Source organism: Schistocerca nitens, chromosome 4 (assembly GCF_023898315.1).
Source record: "Schistocerca nitens isolate TAMUIC-IGC-003100 chromosome 4, iqSchNite1.1, whole genome shotgun sequence".
NCBI lineage: Eukaryota > Metazoa > Arthropoda > Insecta > Orthoptera > Acrididae > Schistocerca > Schistocerca nitens.
The window spans coordinates 95,264,624-95,283,666 of NC_064617.1; the positions used below are offsets into that span (position 1 = coordinate 95,264,624).

The 19,043-nt window shown below is 37.4% G+C and overlaps 1 protein-coding gene across 1 annotated transcript in view; it reads left to right on the plus strand.

Moving 5' to 3' along the window:
- The window catches only part of LOC126252135 (probable chitinase 10), a 223,260-nt gene that overhangs the window by 111,845 nt on the left and 92,372 nt on the right, over window positions 1-19,043 (plus strand). Inside the window, exons 19-22 of the mRNA XM_049953001.1 lie at window positions 7,642-7,781; window positions 10,689-10,917; window positions 11,176-11,355; window positions 12,609-12,820. Of these exons, the coding sequence (XP_049808958.1) occupies window positions 7,642-7,781; window positions 10,689-10,917; window positions 11,176-11,355; window positions 12,609-12,820 (761 nt within the window). The remainder of the gene's footprint in view (window positions 1-7,641; window positions 7,782-10,688; window positions 10,918-11,175; window positions 11,356-12,608; window positions 12,821-19,043) is intronic.

The window sequence follows — 19,043 nt, forward strand, 5'->3', positions numbered from 1 at the left end:
ATGAGTCACTTCTGAAATCCTTTTCTGTAGCTCAAAAATGTTGCATTCTTTCTCTGCTCATCTGCCTCCTCTCTTCTGTCCAGGCTCTCTTCTGCTTCTGCTTATTGTGGAAGCTCTGAAAGCTGTTGAACAGTGATCATAGAGACGTCATCCTGATTCAGTCCAATGCTCTCATTCGATACTTCCATGAATCATTTGTCAGAGACTTAGGTCTGTTGCTCAGTACATGAAAAATGTGATTTGTTTGTTGGGATGTGTGTGTCCTGAACACAAGTCCATAGAAATTTGATCATCATTTCCTTACTCATACTTCCTAATGCCATCAGCTGTTCATTATCTATCTTCCTTGTAGGCTATACCATCCATCTATTATCTTAGGAGCCCTGACTTTCCAAAGGATCTTGTGTTCAGACTTCTCAGCATCTGTCAGTCACTCCTTTCCTGTCATTTGTAGGCATTCTCTTGCACATACACAGTCAAGATTGTGCACTTTAGTGCTTGAGTTAAGCTTTTGTTAAAATTGTCTTTGTCTTATATAGAACATGTGTCCTATGAAAAGCAAAGGCCATCTTCTCTCTCCTCCTGTTTCTGGCTTTTCTTTTGTTAGTTGGCATTCATACTATTTTACCAAGATATCTGAAATCATCCACTTCCCTATTTTACTGTACTCTCTTGTTAGTTAATGAGATACTATTGAGTTGCTGTTTGTGTACTTTGGCTCCTTGAGAGAAATTTGGAGGACAGATTTTCATGCTTTTCCCTTTAGGATGTTTATCTGTTCTGCAGTTGTCTATGTGTTTCTTGATAGGATTGCCAGGTCTTAGACAAATTCAAGGCAGTTTATTGCCCTTCTTTGAATCTACAATGTGAACATTGTTCAATGAGTCTTTCCTGGCTCACTCTCAGATAACCTCAGACAGTTCCTCACCCTGTTGGATCCTAGTTTTAATTAAAAACTATCTGGAGAGTTCTTCCATGAAGATTACTTTTGAATATATCTGCATTAGAGTTTACATGATAATTTCACTATCTTTAGGTCCACTCCAAATTCTGTTAATGTGTCAAACAATATGTCCTGGCTGATCTAATCGTAGGCTTTCTTAAAATCGACAAAGACCACCACTATATTCTTAGAGGAGATATAATTTTCCAGTAATCTTTTCAGACTCCATATATGGCAAACACAAGATCTCCCTTTCCTTAATTCAGCTTGATGACTTACTTGCTGCACCAGCTTAACCTACAGTGTTTTGGAGAGTACCTTGTAAGCCTGAGATATGATACAAATGCTATGGTAATTGTTCAGGTCATTTCTATCTCCCTTTTTGTATAGGGGGAAAATCAGTGGTGCCTTTCATTTACTGGGTAATATTCTGGTTTCCCAAATCACTTCTGCCTCTTTACTTCAGGCATCAGTGGTGATTTCTCCTCCATTTTTAAACATTTCTGCCACGATCAAGTCTTCTCGGGTGGCTTTTTGTTCTTCACTTCGCACCTATCCCCCATAAGTCATCAAGAATAGGAGGAGCTGAATCATTGTTTGTTTACTTTGTGATTATTCTTGGCCATTTTTCTCTGTGTTTTTTGAAGTTAAGCAGTTTCTCGAAGTACTTGGCTAGGATCTCACAGTTTTCTTTGTTGCCCATTGCCAGTTTCCAATTACTTTCTTGAAGTCCAGACTTTCTCCTGACTGTACAGAGAGTATATACAGCCTGCTTCCACATTTCTTTTTACACTGAAAGCTTATCTTCTGTTTTGCTTGTGTCCCGTAATCTATAGGCCATTGCTGTTTGGTCAATTGGCTTATTTCAGTCTTCAGTCCACCATGAGTGTGTACACTTCCTCTGTAAAGGTGTTACTTCTTTTGCGGTAGGTACCATATTTTTCCAAATATCCTGTAAGGTCTATGTTTATTAGAACAGCTCTTTAAAATTGGATTTATTTTGCTTTAGTTTATCAGAGTCAGTACTTACAACCCTGTTCTGAGACAGTTTATTTTTATTTAATGAAAGTTAAGTGAGCCAAAGTTAGTTCCTGACATCACTTCTACATTCATAATTTTCCTAGTATTCAGTTCGTATACTGCAACATGCTCCAGCTAGAACTGACCAAAATCTTCTTGTGGAGAGTGCCAAGTTTTCTTTTTCCTGGGATGTCTTTTGAAGTAAGTAGAAATAAGTTTACGATCAAAGACAGCACACGCATCAACAAGTCTTCTGTCATTTTTATTTGGCGTGTTGTGAGCAGGGTAGTTGCCAGTGATATTTTGAAAGTTTTGTGTTGAAATCCCCCTTTAGAATTTTGATATTATCAGTTGGGTTTTTTTGTAATTCATTCTTCAGCCAGTCCCAAAACATTCCTACTTTTTCAGGGTTTCTTTGATTGTCTCTGTTTGTGGTTGTATGGGCACTGAACAATGTAATTTTTTTGCACATTTGAATGTCTGCAAGAAGGAGAGATGAAGTTTGTTATGGAGTCACTTGTTTGTTTGTGAGCACAGAATGCTGGCCAAGTTGCTGTATGCTTACTCCAATCATCTGTCTAGTTTTCCCTTTGAGTATTCTCTAATTCTCTGAACCAAAGAATGCTTGAATTCTTTAATAATGTCTACTGTAGTGCAACTATCACAGTGTTTTGTTTTTCCATCTTATCTATAGTTTATTTTAGCTTCCCAGTCTCAAGTGGGATTTGCATGTTGACTGTTCCAAGATAGTGACACTTCTTTATTCTTATATTAGATATTGTTACATTGACTAGTGTGTTAGTCTCACTCTTATTCCTGGGAGGACTTCCAGATGGCTCTGGCTTCAGCTTGCGCATTGGTACAGGCCTCCCAGAATCAGAGAGCTTCTGTGTGCTGCACAAAGCAATAGTGGATTCCCATTACTGATTACCACCTGGAATAGTCTTTTGCGAAGTGTTTTCATCATGCATTTAGGGGAACTACACTTGTAAGCCCTGTCATTGGGAATGTTCCTATTCCACCGCTGAGGCTGTTCACCAACATCCTTTTTTTATCAGTTGATATGTGGTTGCTTATTTGGCTAGGCCTGATTTGTACTTGTCCTGCATATCTACAGGAGCATTTGCTATCAGCCATTGGGACATGCTATGTTGGGATTGAGAGCTCCCACTCGGTGTCTCACGAAGGACTCGGCCCAGCCCTTACTTAACTGAGAGCTAAACTCCCACATAAGCTAACTGGCCATGAAATTGTTGTTATTCATAATGTGTGTTTGAATTTTTTGGTGTTTATGATCACAAGTATGACTCCACCACATATCTTGACATCCATGCAAAAAATGCAATCAATACAGTGTGGTCCTATTTACTGATGTAAGCAGCAAAAATTACAAGTGTTTTGACTGATATCCAGAGTGGTTTTTGCATCTTCAGAGTTTTTCCTGGTTCCACTGAGTCTTGAGCAGTTTATAATACACAATTTGATACTTAGCTAACTTATTAACATAGTTCACCCACTGCAAATGTCATACATACAGTAAATGAAAAAATAAATAACATTAATATGCAATCAGCATGAACAGACAACAGCGAAACTGATAGGACAGAAATATATGTGATTTGAGGCACTCTACAGAGATAGGTTCTATAAGAAGACCAGTTTGATTCCTTCAGATATTTCCAAAACCTTATGAGGAATTTGGCCTACTACAAATAAAATTAGCCTGAATGAGTGGATATGATTGGACGCGAATGTATCCATAGAACCACACTCTGTTACATGCGCACTGCATGTACACCCACCATGTGACCCAAATTGGTTCAGAGCATAGTACAGGCTGTCAGTGTGAATGGAACAGTGCAAAGGGGACGATGGTACTCATAGGGGAAAATTACGTGAGAACAAAGTCGTGGAAATGGTGTGATCAGTTGTTTGCTGAGAATTTTTACGGTGTCAAAGCGCCAGCAAAGAGTGCAACGCAGTGCTTAGTCTAAAAATAGCATCATGCAGGATCTGTTTTGGGATAGGTTAAAAAACATCCTGAAATGTGTCCGCACACAAGAAACTGTGTCTGCATTACATCAGAAAATGCTCCAAAGCCTTACCAAATCAGTTCACTGCCTGTCGCAAGAGACTGACACATCACATTGATGTGGACGAATACTCCATGTAGACCTGTTCTCTGGGCCACTATTCTTTGCCCCTCCCTGTATACACATACCAGTTTTTATAAGAACAACTTGTTCACTTGATCTCATTTTTGCCTTGACAAATGCTTCTCTGCAGAGGAATACAATAACATAACTGAAGTTGTTATTTTCTTTAGTTTATTAAGGTCCTCTTCATTTAAAACTAAATTTTTACCCATACTCTGTAAACTTCTGTGAAACGCATGGTAAAGAGTACTATTGTAACACATGTTAGAGATTCTTGCCATTTCACTTGTGTACAAACTTGAGGAAGAAAGACTGCTTAAATGCCTCTGTGCATGGTGTAATAATCTAATCTTCTCTTCAAGGTCTCTAGAGGAGTGATACATGGGGGGCTATAGTATATCTCTAGAATCTTCACTTAATACTGATCCATGAAACTTTGTAAGTAAGCCTTCCGGGATCATTGGCCTTTATCTTCAAGAGACTGCCAATTCAGATTTTCCAACATTTCCATGATGCTATCCCTTGAGTCAAATAAACTTGGGACTGTCATGATGCCCTTCTGGGTTCAACACACTTGAGCAATACTCTAAGATCAGATGCACAAGTGATTTGTAAGGAATCTCCTTTGTAGACTGGCTGCATTTTCCCACTATTCTACCAATGAACTGGTCTGCCACCTGCCTTACTCACAACTGCACCTATGTGATCATTGCATTTCGTACCCTCACAAATTGTTGTGCCTAGATATTTGTATGAGCCAACTGATTCCATGTATGCGTCCTTGATATTGTAGTCATAGGACATGACAGCCTGTATTTTACAAAGTGCACAATTTTACTTGTCTGTACATTCAAAGCAAGTTGCCAATCTTTGTACCACTTTGAAATACTACCAACCTCTTCCTGGATATTTGTGCAGATTTTTTCAAACAGTACTTTATTACAGATGACTGCGTTACCTGCAAAAAGTAGAGGTTTCTATTAATATTATTACCTGAAGTTACTTTGCTTCTGTCAATGATTATCCATCCAAGATAAAATGCTGCGTCCTTCCTTCCAAAAAATCCTCAGTACAGTCACAAACTCCATATGACTGTTCTTTCTTTAATAGATACTGATGCAGTGCTGAGTCAAATGGTTTTTGGAAGTCAAGAAATACTTCATCTACCCATCTGCCTTGATCCATGCTTTCAGGATGTTATGTGAGAAAAGTATGATTTTGATTCCACAGGGTGATTGTTTTCAGAAACCCTGCTGGTTGATAACAGAGCATTCTATACAAAATACCTCATTTTATCTGAGCTCATAACATATCCTAAGATTTACAACAGATGGAAGTCAATGAAACTGGATGGTAGTTTTGTGGATAATGTTTGCTACCTGCCTTGTGGACAGGTGTGATCTGCACTTCCTTCCAAAAAATGAGCACATTTTTCTGTTAAAGGGCTCTGTGGAACACTATGTTTAAAATGGGACCTCACTCAACTGTGAATTCTGCATAGAATCTGAGTGGAATTCCATCAGACTCTAGAGCCTTGTTTAATCCTTTAGTTATTTCATCTCTTTTAAGTATCTGTATCACCTTTTAAAGGAATGTTTAAATACGTAATTCAGCATATTTGCTTTTCCTTCTCTATCCTCAATTTCTGTCCCTGTGTCATCTGTGAGTGTCTGGACACTAGCTTCGGTGCTAGTGACAGCCATTATGTATGACTAGAATACTTTTAGGTTTTGTGACAAGTCTTTAGATCAGATAATGGTAGTCATTGATATTTGTGTCAATTACAAAATATGACTGGCGGAACTGCAATGTTACAGAACTGACGACAGTTCTTTCCCCTTGATAGAATAAACACTTACCTTTATAGCACATAACTGTGTGACTTTAAGAGATTGATTCATAAGAATAAAACTGGATACAAAATGGAGGAATAACATCAAACAGTGGTATCCCAAAAGGTTCAGTATTTGATATGCTCCCACCCTTGATGTTCATTTGTAGTCAAAATACTGAAGCCCTTTTCAGAAACTTTGATGCTTGCTAATGACAATGTGGAAAAAACTAAACAATAACACACACAGATAAGTTAGGAAAAGTCCTTTTGCTGGATCACAGCAAACAATATTACATCCTCCAAAACCCAGTTTATTCCCCTACAGCAAGTACTTCTACAATTAGTTTGAGCATTTTATTCAATGATTTTATATAAAATCTGGGATATGTATGCCTCAGCAATTTTTATAATGCTTAAAGTCACATTTCAAACAATGGAAAATTCAGAACAGAGTAACAATAATGCAATAGAATAGATAGCTACTCACCACATAGCAAGCGACATTGAGAAGCAGACAGGCACATTTGAAGAACATTTGTAAGCAGAATAAGCTTTCAGATAAAGTCCTTCCTTGGACAGACTCTCTCTCTCTCTCTCTCTCTCTCTCTCTCTCTCTCTCTCTCTCTCACACACACACACACACACACACACACACATTCAAACCTGCACAACTCACATACACATGACCGGTATAGTCTTCATGCCTGGAGATGATGTTGGCCATGTGTTTATGAGTTTTGTGTGTGTTTTCTATGATTGAGGAAGGCCTTTGTCTGATTGCTTAAACAGCTTGAAAATCTACTTTAAATGTGCCTGTCTGGTCCTCAGTGCTGCCTCTGTGTGGTGAGTAGTAATCTATCCCATTTTATTATTTTTAGTCACCTGTCTCATACAAACAAATAACTTCTGTTGTTTTCTATATCCATAGAATCTGGTATGTTTGACAGCTATGATTTTGCAAATGTAAATCTCCTATGCAAAATATTGCCTTCAGAAATTAATTTTCTACATTTATTTCATCTGTTGTATATTCTTTTCTGTTTTTCAGTTTTTGGGCATTCTTAAATAACCTGTAGATAAAGAAAATATATGTATTGATCAAACCTTTCTGAAACAGAAAGCTTATAGTTAGTAATACTTCCTCACATTTTCCTGTCTTGTATATTAAATATAAATGCTGAATACTGCTAATTTCAAGAAAGTAAATCCTTCATTTACATGTTGAAGGAGATCCCAACTTCTATGAATAATTAAAACATCAGTTAGAGCCTCATTAAACTTCATCTCCTCACGAAGCTATAATTGAGACATTTTATCTATGTTAAAAACTGGCAGTTAAGTACCAGATGTGAGTAAATAGAACAGGAGAGTAATATTTATTTAATTGCTGTATCGTTTATCCATTGATTAGGTGTCTATGATGTAATCAGTATCACAGTAGCATATTGTTGTGTTGTAGATGCAATCTGTTTTTATGTCTCAGAAGTTTTTACAATGGTTACAGTCAAAATCCAAACAATGGAACATTCAGAATGAAATAACAGTAATGAAACAGTACAGATGGTTACTCAGCACATAACAGAGGCATTGAGGAGCATACAGAAACTAAAATGTGTATTTAATGTGTTGAACTCATTTTCCTTTGTATTCTCATTCTGTAAAGCATAATAATTAAATTTTTGTTGTAGCGGTTCACAAAGCTCAGCCAGATGACCCTTGTAATCAGGGTGCCCTCAACCCTTATCCAGGAGACTGCACGCGATACCTCTATTGCCAATGGGGCAGGTATCATGAAGCAGACTGTGCAGCAGGGCTCCATTGGAATGAGGTAAAGACTTAATGCAGATGAAAGAAGTTACAGATTTTATGTTTGATACAATTATGGATGTCAAAGGGGACCATATGTCCAGAAGTTGAAAGACAAATAACATGAAATTGCATAACTTATTATATTTCTCTAATGATCTCACTTCTTATGTGGTGAAGGTATTTACTGATAGTTAATAGAAACAGCATAGTGTGATTTACAACACTTATAAATTAAGACACCCAATCATATCTTCCACATCATATGTATAAAAACGCAGAAAGAAAACAAATGTTATTACTATTAAGCCTCTCCACTGTGCAGAGAAAGAACCATTAAAAAAATAAGTTTGTATGGTAGAATGTGAGCAACATTACATTACATCATATGACTGATACTCTTACACATATTGAGTCACTAATAAGATTACCTCACAGCTTTTCATACATACATAGATTGCCATATTTATCACATCAGTCAAAGCATCATACCTTCTCAAAGATTTACTGAGTTAAGTGATGTCATGTTCAGCACACTGGACTTGTATTCAACAAGAGTGGGGCTCAAATCATTGCCTAAGCACCCTGAGTTAGGTTTTACTTGGTTTCCTAAATCACTTGAGGTGAATGATGAGAATGTTATTTAAGCAGGGTCACACCCATTTCTCTTCCCCATACTTTTTCATTCCAGTCATGTTGCGAACCCATAAAGACTTTGTTATTAACAAAATATTAAAATCTAATCTTCCTCTTGGCCTTCTTGCCGAAAGCTTGTCGGTTTCCATTGCTAGTAATAGATTCAAATATGTATTACACTTCATAATAATGTGAAAACTTTCTGAACGCCATGCCTAATAGTCCACAAATACCTCTGAAATTTTTCATCGTAGCTCAAAACAACTGAAGAACTTGCTCCTCTTCTAGCAGTAGTGCACCGTAGGTCTCTTGAGAAGTGAACCATTCGTAATGATTGGAAAAAAGCACAGGTTATTCCCATTTTCTAGAAGTGTTGTCAAACAGACACACAGAACTACAGGTCTAAAACCATTATGTCAATCTGTTATAGAATTTTGGAACATGTTTTTATACTCACATATTATGACATTTCTGGAGGTTGAACATCTCCTCTTTAGGAACCAACATGGATTCCAAAAACAACAATAATGTGAAGCCCAGCTTGCTCTGTTTGTGCACGAAACACAGAAAGCAGTAAATACAGGTGCCTAGATAGATACCATGTTCCACGACTGCTGAAAGGCATTTGGTACCATTCTGCACTGCTGCCTATTCAATAAAATATGAGCATATGGAATGTCAAAGCAACTGTGTGACTGGACTGAAAAGTTTCTAGCAAACAGACTACAGTATGTCATTCTGAATGGAGTGAAGTCTTCAGACATAAAAGTAACTTTGGGGATGCCCTAGAGGAGTGTTATAGGACCATTACTTTTCACAATATATATAAATGACCTAGTAGATAATGTCCAAAGTTCGAGCTTTTTGCAGATGATGCTGTTGTATAAAGAGGAGTCACAGCGTTAGAAAATTGCAGCAAAATGCAGGTGTTGCAGTGAGTGGCAACTGACCCTCAACATAAACAAATGTAACTTATTGTGAATTCATAGAAGAAAGACCCTTCATTGTTTGATTAAAAAATTCCAGAACAATCACTGGAAGTGATTACTTCTATAAAATATCTAGGAGTATGCGCATGGAGTGATTTGAAGTGGAATGATCACATAAAATTAATCGCAGGTAAGGCAGATACGAGACTGAGATTCATTTAAAGAATTCTCAGGAAATCCAATTCATCTATAAAGGAAGTATCTTACAGATCACTTGTTCAGCTGATACTTGAATATTGCTTGTTGGTTGGTTGGTTGGTTTTGGGGAAGGAGACCAGACAGCGTGGTCATCGGTCTCATCGGATTAGGGAAGGATGGGGAAGGAAATCGGCCGTGCCCTTTCAGAGGAACCATCCCGGCATTTGCCTGTAGTGATTTAGGGAAATCACGGAAAACCTAAATCAGGATGGCCGGACGCGGAATTGAACCGTCGTCCTCCCGAATGCGAGTCCAGTGTGTAACCACTGCGCCACCTCGCTCGGTATTGCTTGTCAGTGTGGGTACTATATCAGACTGAACTGACAGAGGAAATAGAGAAGATCCTAAGAAGAGCAGCACATTTCATTACAGGTTCATTTAGTAAGTACAGAAGCATCATGGAGATGCTCAATGAACTCCAGTGGTAGACACAACAAGGGAGGCATTCTGCATCACATTATGGTCTACTGTTAAAGTTCCAAGAGCATACATTCCGAGAAAAGTCAAGCAGTATGTTGCTTTGTCCTATGTATATTTCACAAAAAGAACATGAACATAAAATTAGAGAGATTCGAGTGCACACGGAAGCTTACCAGCAATTGTTCTTCCTGCAAATCAAACGTGACCGGACCAAAAAAAGGGGAAGTAACATGATATACAGAGTACCACCTACCACACATTTTAAGGTGGCCTGCAGAGAATAGATGTTGATGTAGATGCTGTTTGGCTTCAAAATTCCTTTTAAAATTTTTAATAATACTTTAGCCAACTACTGTCTTCCCCATCCTTGCCCAATACAAACTTGTGTTCAATCTATAAGGACCTCATTTCGGACAGGACACTAAACCTTAATCCTTCTCTCTAACTTTTGTTTAAGCCAGAATGAGTAGAAGTTTACTGCCATGGTCATTCAAGTGCATATACGAGAAGATGTAGCAAATAGATTTCTTTCTCTGTGAAGGAATGTTGGAACATAAGTAGTATTTAGTATGTGTGTGTAAAAGAAGAACACTGTGTTAAATAGTTGAAAAGTTGTGATTACTATATTTGTATTTAATTTTGTATTAGATATGTTTGTAATATGTAATGAATGCATTCTTATCCAGATGGAGAAGATTTGTGACTGGCCAGAAAATGCCAAATGTACAGACATGGAGAGTGGTAGTGAAGCCCCAGCTGCTTCATCACAGAAACCTGTTACAGAGATGAGTACAAGTTGGACAACTGCTGCACCAACAACCAAGCCACCATGGACATGGGCAACAACCACTACAGTGAAACCTGTAACAACTACTTCTACAAGGGCACCACCAGCTCAGGGTCCACCTATATCAGGTACTTCCTTGCAGCCTTATAACTCTAGCATTGAACTTTAAACATCAGGTTGTAATTTACTTTTATTTCTGCAACTTAGTAATGGGGCTATGATTTGATTATCACTTTTCATTTTATTACATTATCTTCCTTTCATTACTTCTGACACTTTATTGGACAATAATGCCTCCTCTTGTTTATTTTAATCAGTTATTTAGAACTTATCTCAGAATATTGAATTTAATACCTTGTATTTTATTTGAGACACATTTGTTTCAGGTTACTTCAAAGTTGTGTGCTATTTTACCAACTGGGCATGGTACAGACGGGGCCTAGGAAAATATGTTCCAGAAGATATTGATGCAAACCTCTGCACGCACATTGTCTATGGATTTGCCGTACTTGATTATGAGAATCTCATCATTAAAGCTCATGATTCATGGGCAGACTTTGACAACAGTGAGTATTGCAGTTACTGATCTTATCTGGCTTAGTCCTGCTTTTCTTAAATAAAATGAATGTGAATGAGTTGGGGATAAATATTATTAGTCATGATTTTCTCACATCATCTCTACATGAGCTATTTCATAAGTAGTGCTTTGTATTTTATGTCTTCACAGTTTTCAAGATTGGTTTTGCAATAATCTGTTCACTTAATTGCAGGTGTTCTTCTGAATAGTACATGCAATTATCTCTCATGCTACAGGGATGTAGATTTCACATATAATTCGAGTTCTGGTTCTGGCTGTGAGGGCCAAGATTATATTTAATCATACTACGTGGCTGGCGCTGGTTAAGTAATCTCAAGTAAAGGTTGATACGGGATAGTAAGAATGCAGTAAAACATTGAACTTCATATGTTGAACAAAGAAATAGTTGAGTGTGGGAGTTGTCATAGCAGAATATCTTGAAATAATGCACTGATTTGTTCAACTTTTTTTCCTATTCCCTGTATGACTGTTCCAGTTAAGCTAACAGTAGGATTGAGGCAGTCATAGTCAAGTATAAACTAAAATCCACCATGTCTAAGCAGGTAGAAAGCTAGAGATGATCTATAAACATGTTAAATTCACAATGCCCGTGTGAAAAGGCCAGTTTTTTTGTCTGTCAGGTACAGCTCCCAGTATGACTAACAGAAACACATAAAAAGAAAAGACAGCACTTCTTTGTTACATTAATGTTAATTTATGTAATTTTTGTATATAAAACAGCAGTTATCTGTGTAAGCAGTTATCTATCACAACACGGTGTTGGAAAAATCTTGCATTTCTTAGTGAGATGCATTACAACTCTACTATATTACTGCCATAAAAGAATTCAAAAATTTTATGATGACTTTTCAAACGTAATAAACGGTGACTGGAGCTGTATTCAACAAACAGAGAGGCGGAGTAAAAACTGTGATATGGCTGAGGCACACAGTAAGAAGTGAGGTTCAAATTAAGATATTACATGAAATCATAGATTTATTTATCCACAACTAAAATAAAATGAATGTACAATAATGTGAGATGTATTGTCTAGATAGAGAAACAGATGGTGGGCAAAGGGGTTGGGGGGAGTGGTGAGGATACAATGGCTGTTGATACATTACTCTCTTGATTGTTTAACACTGATGTGAATTTTGTCAAATGTTGTTATCTATTTACATTTTTAATTTTTTGTGACTGCTGCTATTGCTCAAATAAAAAACTTCACATATTTTTCAACAGAGTTCTATGAACGAGTAGTGGCTTATAAAAGGAAAGGTTTGAAAGTGTCACTGGCTATCGGAGGCTGGAATGACTCTGCTGGTGACAAATACAGTCGACTAGTGAACAGTCCTTCAGCAAGGCGGCGCTTCATTAAACATGTTCTGGAATTTTTGGAGAAATATGGCTTTGATGGATTGGATCTTGACTGGGAATATCCTGTTTGTTGGCAGGTATGGCTTCCTTGAACTATATTCCTAGCTATTCTACATCAGGAAAGAGTAGTCAAAACTAAATGCTCAGACTACATAAAGAGACCAGAATGACGTTCCTTTCTCCTCTGCCGCAAATATGAGTGGAAATAAAACTTCCATTGTTACATTTTGAGATTTACTTCCAATTTCATGACAAAAGTCCATTCTCTATCGAGAACAAAAACATTGCAAACAATTAATATGTTGTGTGGCTGTAGAGTTTGCTGGTGTATTCTGCTAATGAAAAGCTCTTATGTTTGAAGCCAGGTGTTTTGATGAGTGTCACAGTCTTCATCTTCTGGTGATGCGTTGAGACTCTCATTGAAATATTACAGTGTCTTAACACTGCCACCTGGCTGAAAATCCAAGAGCTCTACATCAGTTAATAGGCTCGAGAAAAAGAAATTGTCTTATGAACAAATGTAAATACAAATTTATACTTTGGAATAATATGTGGTAGTAATGTAGCAGATATAAGTTGAAGACACTAGTAAGCTCCAAGTTTTTGTGTTCAGAGCTTGAGAATGGCAACAGGCAAAGGAGAAAGTTGTCAAAAGTATTAAAGAATAAGACAGATGTAGATAAATCATTCAATATTACTGACCAAGAAAGAAACAAAAGAATGTTGAGTGAAAATTGACATATATTTGTAATGAGAATGTGAGACTGCAGTTGTGTCTCTTCTTGGGTAGCTCCATGATGGCATTTCCTGTTTAGCTGTCTTACAACAATGACAGAAGTTAATTCCAGTTTTAAAGTTGAATATTACAATCCGTTCAGATGATAATAAAATTCATTACCAATCTTCTTCCTTGCTTTAAAACATCCAAAATGTCATAAAACATCCAAAATGTCAAAATTTTAATGTTATTATTATTATTATTATTGTCATCTGTTTGCAGTAAATTAAATAGTGCTGTCACCTACTCTGACCACGCACTTTGTTCATGATACATTTCTTTACACATATTGCACAGGAATGTAGTAAAAGTTGTTGGCCAAGCAATAACACAAAACTGTCTAACTTATTCATGTCTACATTTATTTTTCCATAAAATCATACACCATTTGGATGATAGTATTCTAATAAACAGATACAACATCAGTGAGTGACAATTGGAATCTGTCAATTCATACAAATACTTATGTGTAACAAACTGTACTGATATGAAATGGAATAATGACATAGGCTCAGTTATAGGTAAAATTGGTGGCAGACTTTGGTTCATTGGGGGGATACTGGAAAAATACAGTCACTGCACAAATGAGACTGCTTGCAAAGCACTTGTCTGAACCATCCAAAACATTGCTAAATGTGAGAGATCCATACCAAATAGGACTGACAGGAGGTATTAAATGCATATAGAAAGACACACAAATGGTCACAAATTTGTTAAACTAATTCAGGGTGTACATACCCTGGGACAACAGGAAATCTGGGAAAAAGATGGGAATTTTTTCATATGGGATAAACTTGGGTACTTTTTAGAATTAGGGAATTTTTCATTGTTTTAGTTTTCAGGTAAATTTTTGTAGTTTTGAGAGGTAAGAACTAATACTCTAACAAGGAATTTTATTTTAGTCTGCTACTGCAGAAGATTCCTGGAGAAATAAAACATACATGAGAGAATAACACCAGAATAAAACTTCAGTTGCAAAGAAAATCTGCCATTTGTAACAACAAAATACAGTTCACACACAGGCATCTGCTGACAGTAAAATGTGTCAAAGGCTTTAGAATGAAGACTATGGAATACTTCATAACAACAAACAGCTTTTGATGAGCATGACACGACAGCTGTTAACGTTTCTAACAGGTCACAGGAAAATATTATGAATGGTGTTTTGAAAAGCGTTACTTGCAAACCAAATTCCATTTTTTTCAAGATGAATTTGTTGTGCATGAGACTGTGAAATGAATTTCTTAAATCATGGAGCATTTGACTCTTATTCAAAACTTAACACTTTAAGGACCAGCCACTTAGAGAAATTTTGGGCTCAGAAGACCAGCCATTTATGGCATTATTTAAAATTTTACTGGCACCTTTGTGTTTGATATATCTAAAAGGGTAACACATCTTTAAAAAGATCAATATTATTTGGGAAAGCTTAGCTTTTCTTATAACTGCACTGTATGCATATTAATTTGAATCATTAACTTTTCATGTTTGTGTGTTTGTACTACTTAACAGTGATGTTAAGTCCTATGCTCTGAGTATTTGCTGTCATTGGCTGACAATATCATGTGATGGAGCCAAGATTTGCTGACAAAAGTGAATTGAGCAGCACTGTTGCGATGTCAGTACTTCAGAAGCTATCTTGCTGTGTTTGGTGGAATTTGTATTCATACTTTTTTAATACGAAAATCTGCAGTGCCCATGTTCCCATTGTGTATTGAACCAGGGACCTTGAAACTACGGAGAGGCTTCGTCCCCCCTGTAGCTCTCAGTGGTTCACAACCCCACAACAGGCTCCAGCAGTCCACTCACCCCACCACTGCCCCACACCGAACCCAGGGTTATTATGCGGTTCGGTCCCCAGTGGATCCCCACCCCCCTCCTTGCCCCCACTCCCCCCTGGGAATGTCTCATACCAGGTGAGTGTAAACCCAGATGTTTGCGTGGTAGAGTAATTAAGGTTTATGCATATGTGGAGACAGTGTTTGTGCAGCAATTGCCAACATAGTAACTGAGGTGGAGTAAGGGGAACCAGGCTGCATTCACCGAGGCAGACAGAAGACCACCTTGAAAACCATCTACAGGCTGTCTGGCACACAAGACCTTGACACTAATCCACCGGGCGGACTCGTGCCAGGGACCGGCACGCCTTCCCGCCTGGGAAGCAGCGCATTAGACCATGCAGCTAGCCGGGCAGACCATGTTCCCATACATCAAACATCTTTCCAAAACTCATTGTTTTATGCTGGATTTTGTTTCCTAAAGTGCCGGGAAGTTCTATGCCTGTGTATAAAAAATCTACCATTCAAAGGATTCATATGTTTTACAGCTCAGAGGGAAAGTATTGCTTTCATCCGGTAAAAAGTGTATTTTTACCCAAGAAAAAGTGAATCTTTATTCAAGAAATCCAGGAATTTTTTTTTATTGTCCATGTATGCATCCTGTGATTGGAAACGCTGTGTGGTAGCCACATGAAGACAGATGTCAACTGTGTCACAGCAAGCATACCTAAAAATGTTCAAGAGCCAGTTTTAAGTGAGGATAAATAAACAAACACCATCTGGATCACTTATTTTATGTGAGGAATCTGAAAAAACACTGCAACCACCTACATATATCTCTCTAAGGACTGTGAAGATGATCTTAGACTAATTACAGAACACATGGAACTATTTGTGAACTAAATATTCCTGTGCTCAGTGAGTGAATGGAATGGGAACTAATGCTAATACATGTTACAGTGGGAATACCCTCTGTCATGCACTTCACAGTGATTTTCAGGGTGTGGATGTAGCCAGTCTAACTCTGTCACATTCTTGTCATCAGTCCTATTGTTGCTAGTGAGCAGCAAGTAGGTTTTTTAATGATCAAGTTTGCTGTTTTCATCCATTAATTTATCTCTTTGATCCATGATGGAAGACTAAAATTTGAAGGAAGGAAAGGAAATTAGGATTTAACATGCCATTGACATTGTTAGAGATATACTCAAAGCTTGAATTGGACTAGGGTAGAGATATGAATCAGCCATGCCCTTTTCAAAGAGTGCATCCCACCATTTACCTAAATAATTTATCAGAGTCACTGAAAATCTAAGTCTGTGGGGTTGTAAAGAGGTTTGACCCCTCCTCCTGCAGAATTTGAGTCCAGTGCCGTACCCACTGCATCACCTCACTCGTGAAGGAACTTTGTTTTAGATTAAGAAAGATCTGAATTTTGAGTTAAATAACTGTTTAAAGTATATGAGACATAGTTCATGTGAAATTCACTTGATCTTGAAATTTTGGCTCATTTATGTCACAATACAATGATTTATTTTACATAAAAACTTTTATCTTCGAGGATTTCTGTATGTGGATGTCATTATGCAGGTGTCTTCTCTTAGGGTTGTGGCTTCTTTAAAGCTGCCTCATTATTTCACATGGTTTACAGCCTGGTGCAAGCATTATTAATTGGTGCCACTTTAGTAGTGTACAGAGAAATTGAAGTATGCTAATTCAATGGAAGTTACTATGACGAGTGAATGTAAAGCACAGTGTTAAAGTTTGTCTCAGAGCTGTTATTTCTTCTTTTCAGTCTTTTTTCCCTTTTAATGAAAAATATCATCATAGTTTTCCACCATGAATAATATCACGAACCGCTCCTTTTCAGTATTCAGATATAAGTCTTGTAGCAAAACTGGAAGCCATTATGAGTTTTTTATTCCACCAGGGCTGAAAATCACACAAACAAACAAAAAAGGCTATGAGATATAGTACTATATGAACTGAGGATGTGCTAGTACTCAAATAAACTCCCATCTTAGTCATTTCCTGCATAGCCTGTTTCATTTTTAAATAATCACTTTCTTCACCCCATGGGCGTTTTCAAGCTGCTGTCCATAAAAACAATGCCAGAAGTTACAGCAGCTTCAAGAAGTATAAAAAATATTAACGTATGACAGTATTATTAAACGGATAGATTGTTACTCACCATATAGTTGAGATGTTAAGTCGCAGACAGGCAGAACAAAAAGACTGCTAAATAAGTGAGCTTTCAGCCAAAAGGTCTTCTTCTGAATTAGAGACAGTGGTCATGTGTGTGCGAGATGTGTTTGCGTGAATGCGAGTGTATGTCTTGTCTGATTCAGAAGGCCTTTTGGCTGAAAGCTTACTTGTTTAGCAGTCTTTTTGTTGTGCCTGTCTGTGACTCAACATCTCAACTGCATCATTACCATCATTTGACTATCGAACAGACTCCTGTATGAACAACATAGTAGTAAACATGCCTGGTGTAGAGAGACAACTCAAGGAGCTGAAAAGAAATAAGTCACCAGGTCTGGACTGAATCCCAGTTCAATTTTTCAAAGAGTATCCTACAGCATTGGCCCCTTACTTAGCTTGCATTTATTGTGAATCTCTTGCCCAGTGCAGAGTCCCAAGGGACTGGAAAAATGCAGGTGACTCCTGTGTATAAGAAGGGCAGAAGAACGGACCCACCAAATTACAGAGCAATATCTCTAACATCAGTTTGCAGCGGAATCCTTTGATATACTCTCAGTGCAAATGTAATAAATTTTCTTGAGATCAAGAAGCTTATGTCCACAGATCAGCATGATTTAAGAAAGCATTGCTCTTGTGAAAATCAGCTTGCCTTTTTCTCACATGATATACTGCAAATTATGGATGATGGGCAACAGGCAGATTCCATATTTATAGATTTCAGGAAATTGTTTGACGCAGTGCCCCACTGCAGGCTGTTAAAGAAGGTACCAGCATATGGAGTAGGTTCACAGATATGTGAGACTTCTTAAGTTATAGAACCCAACACTTTGTCCTCGACAGTGAGTGTTCATCAGAGACAAGGGTACCATCAGGAGTGTCCCAGGGAAGTGTGACAGAACCACTGTTATTCTCTCTATGTACATAATTTATTCCATGGATAGTGTGGGCAGTAGACTGTCGCTGTTTTCTGATGACACTTTGGTGTATGGTAAGGTGTCATCGTTGAGTGACTGTAGGAGGCTACAAGATGACTTTTACAAAATTCCTCAATTTTTCTTCTTTATGGCCAGCAGCATGATATACATCTGATAATGACATGATTATTGCAGTAGATCCACTAAATAGCTGTTCATAATAAGTAATCTTTATTTATGACACCATTTTCAAGTACATCTAGAATGATGTGATGCCCATATTATGTTGTTAGTGAACTGTCTTATAACAGTCACTGTTTTAATAAGATAGTAAATGATGTCAATATGTTGAAAATAAAATGTTAATTACAATATGACAGTGGTTTGACAGCTCCACTCTTATGACACTATATGTTAACAAATGTTTAATTAACATTTTATATTCAACCTATTGATATCATTTACCATCTTATTAAAACAGTGACAGTTATAAGACAGTCCACTAATGTTGTAATATGGACAGCATATCAACCTAGACATACTTGAAAATGGTGATAAAGCCAAAACAGTCTGTCATATGTAAAGTTTACTTATTATAAGCAGCTATTTGGTGCATCTGCTGTAATAATCA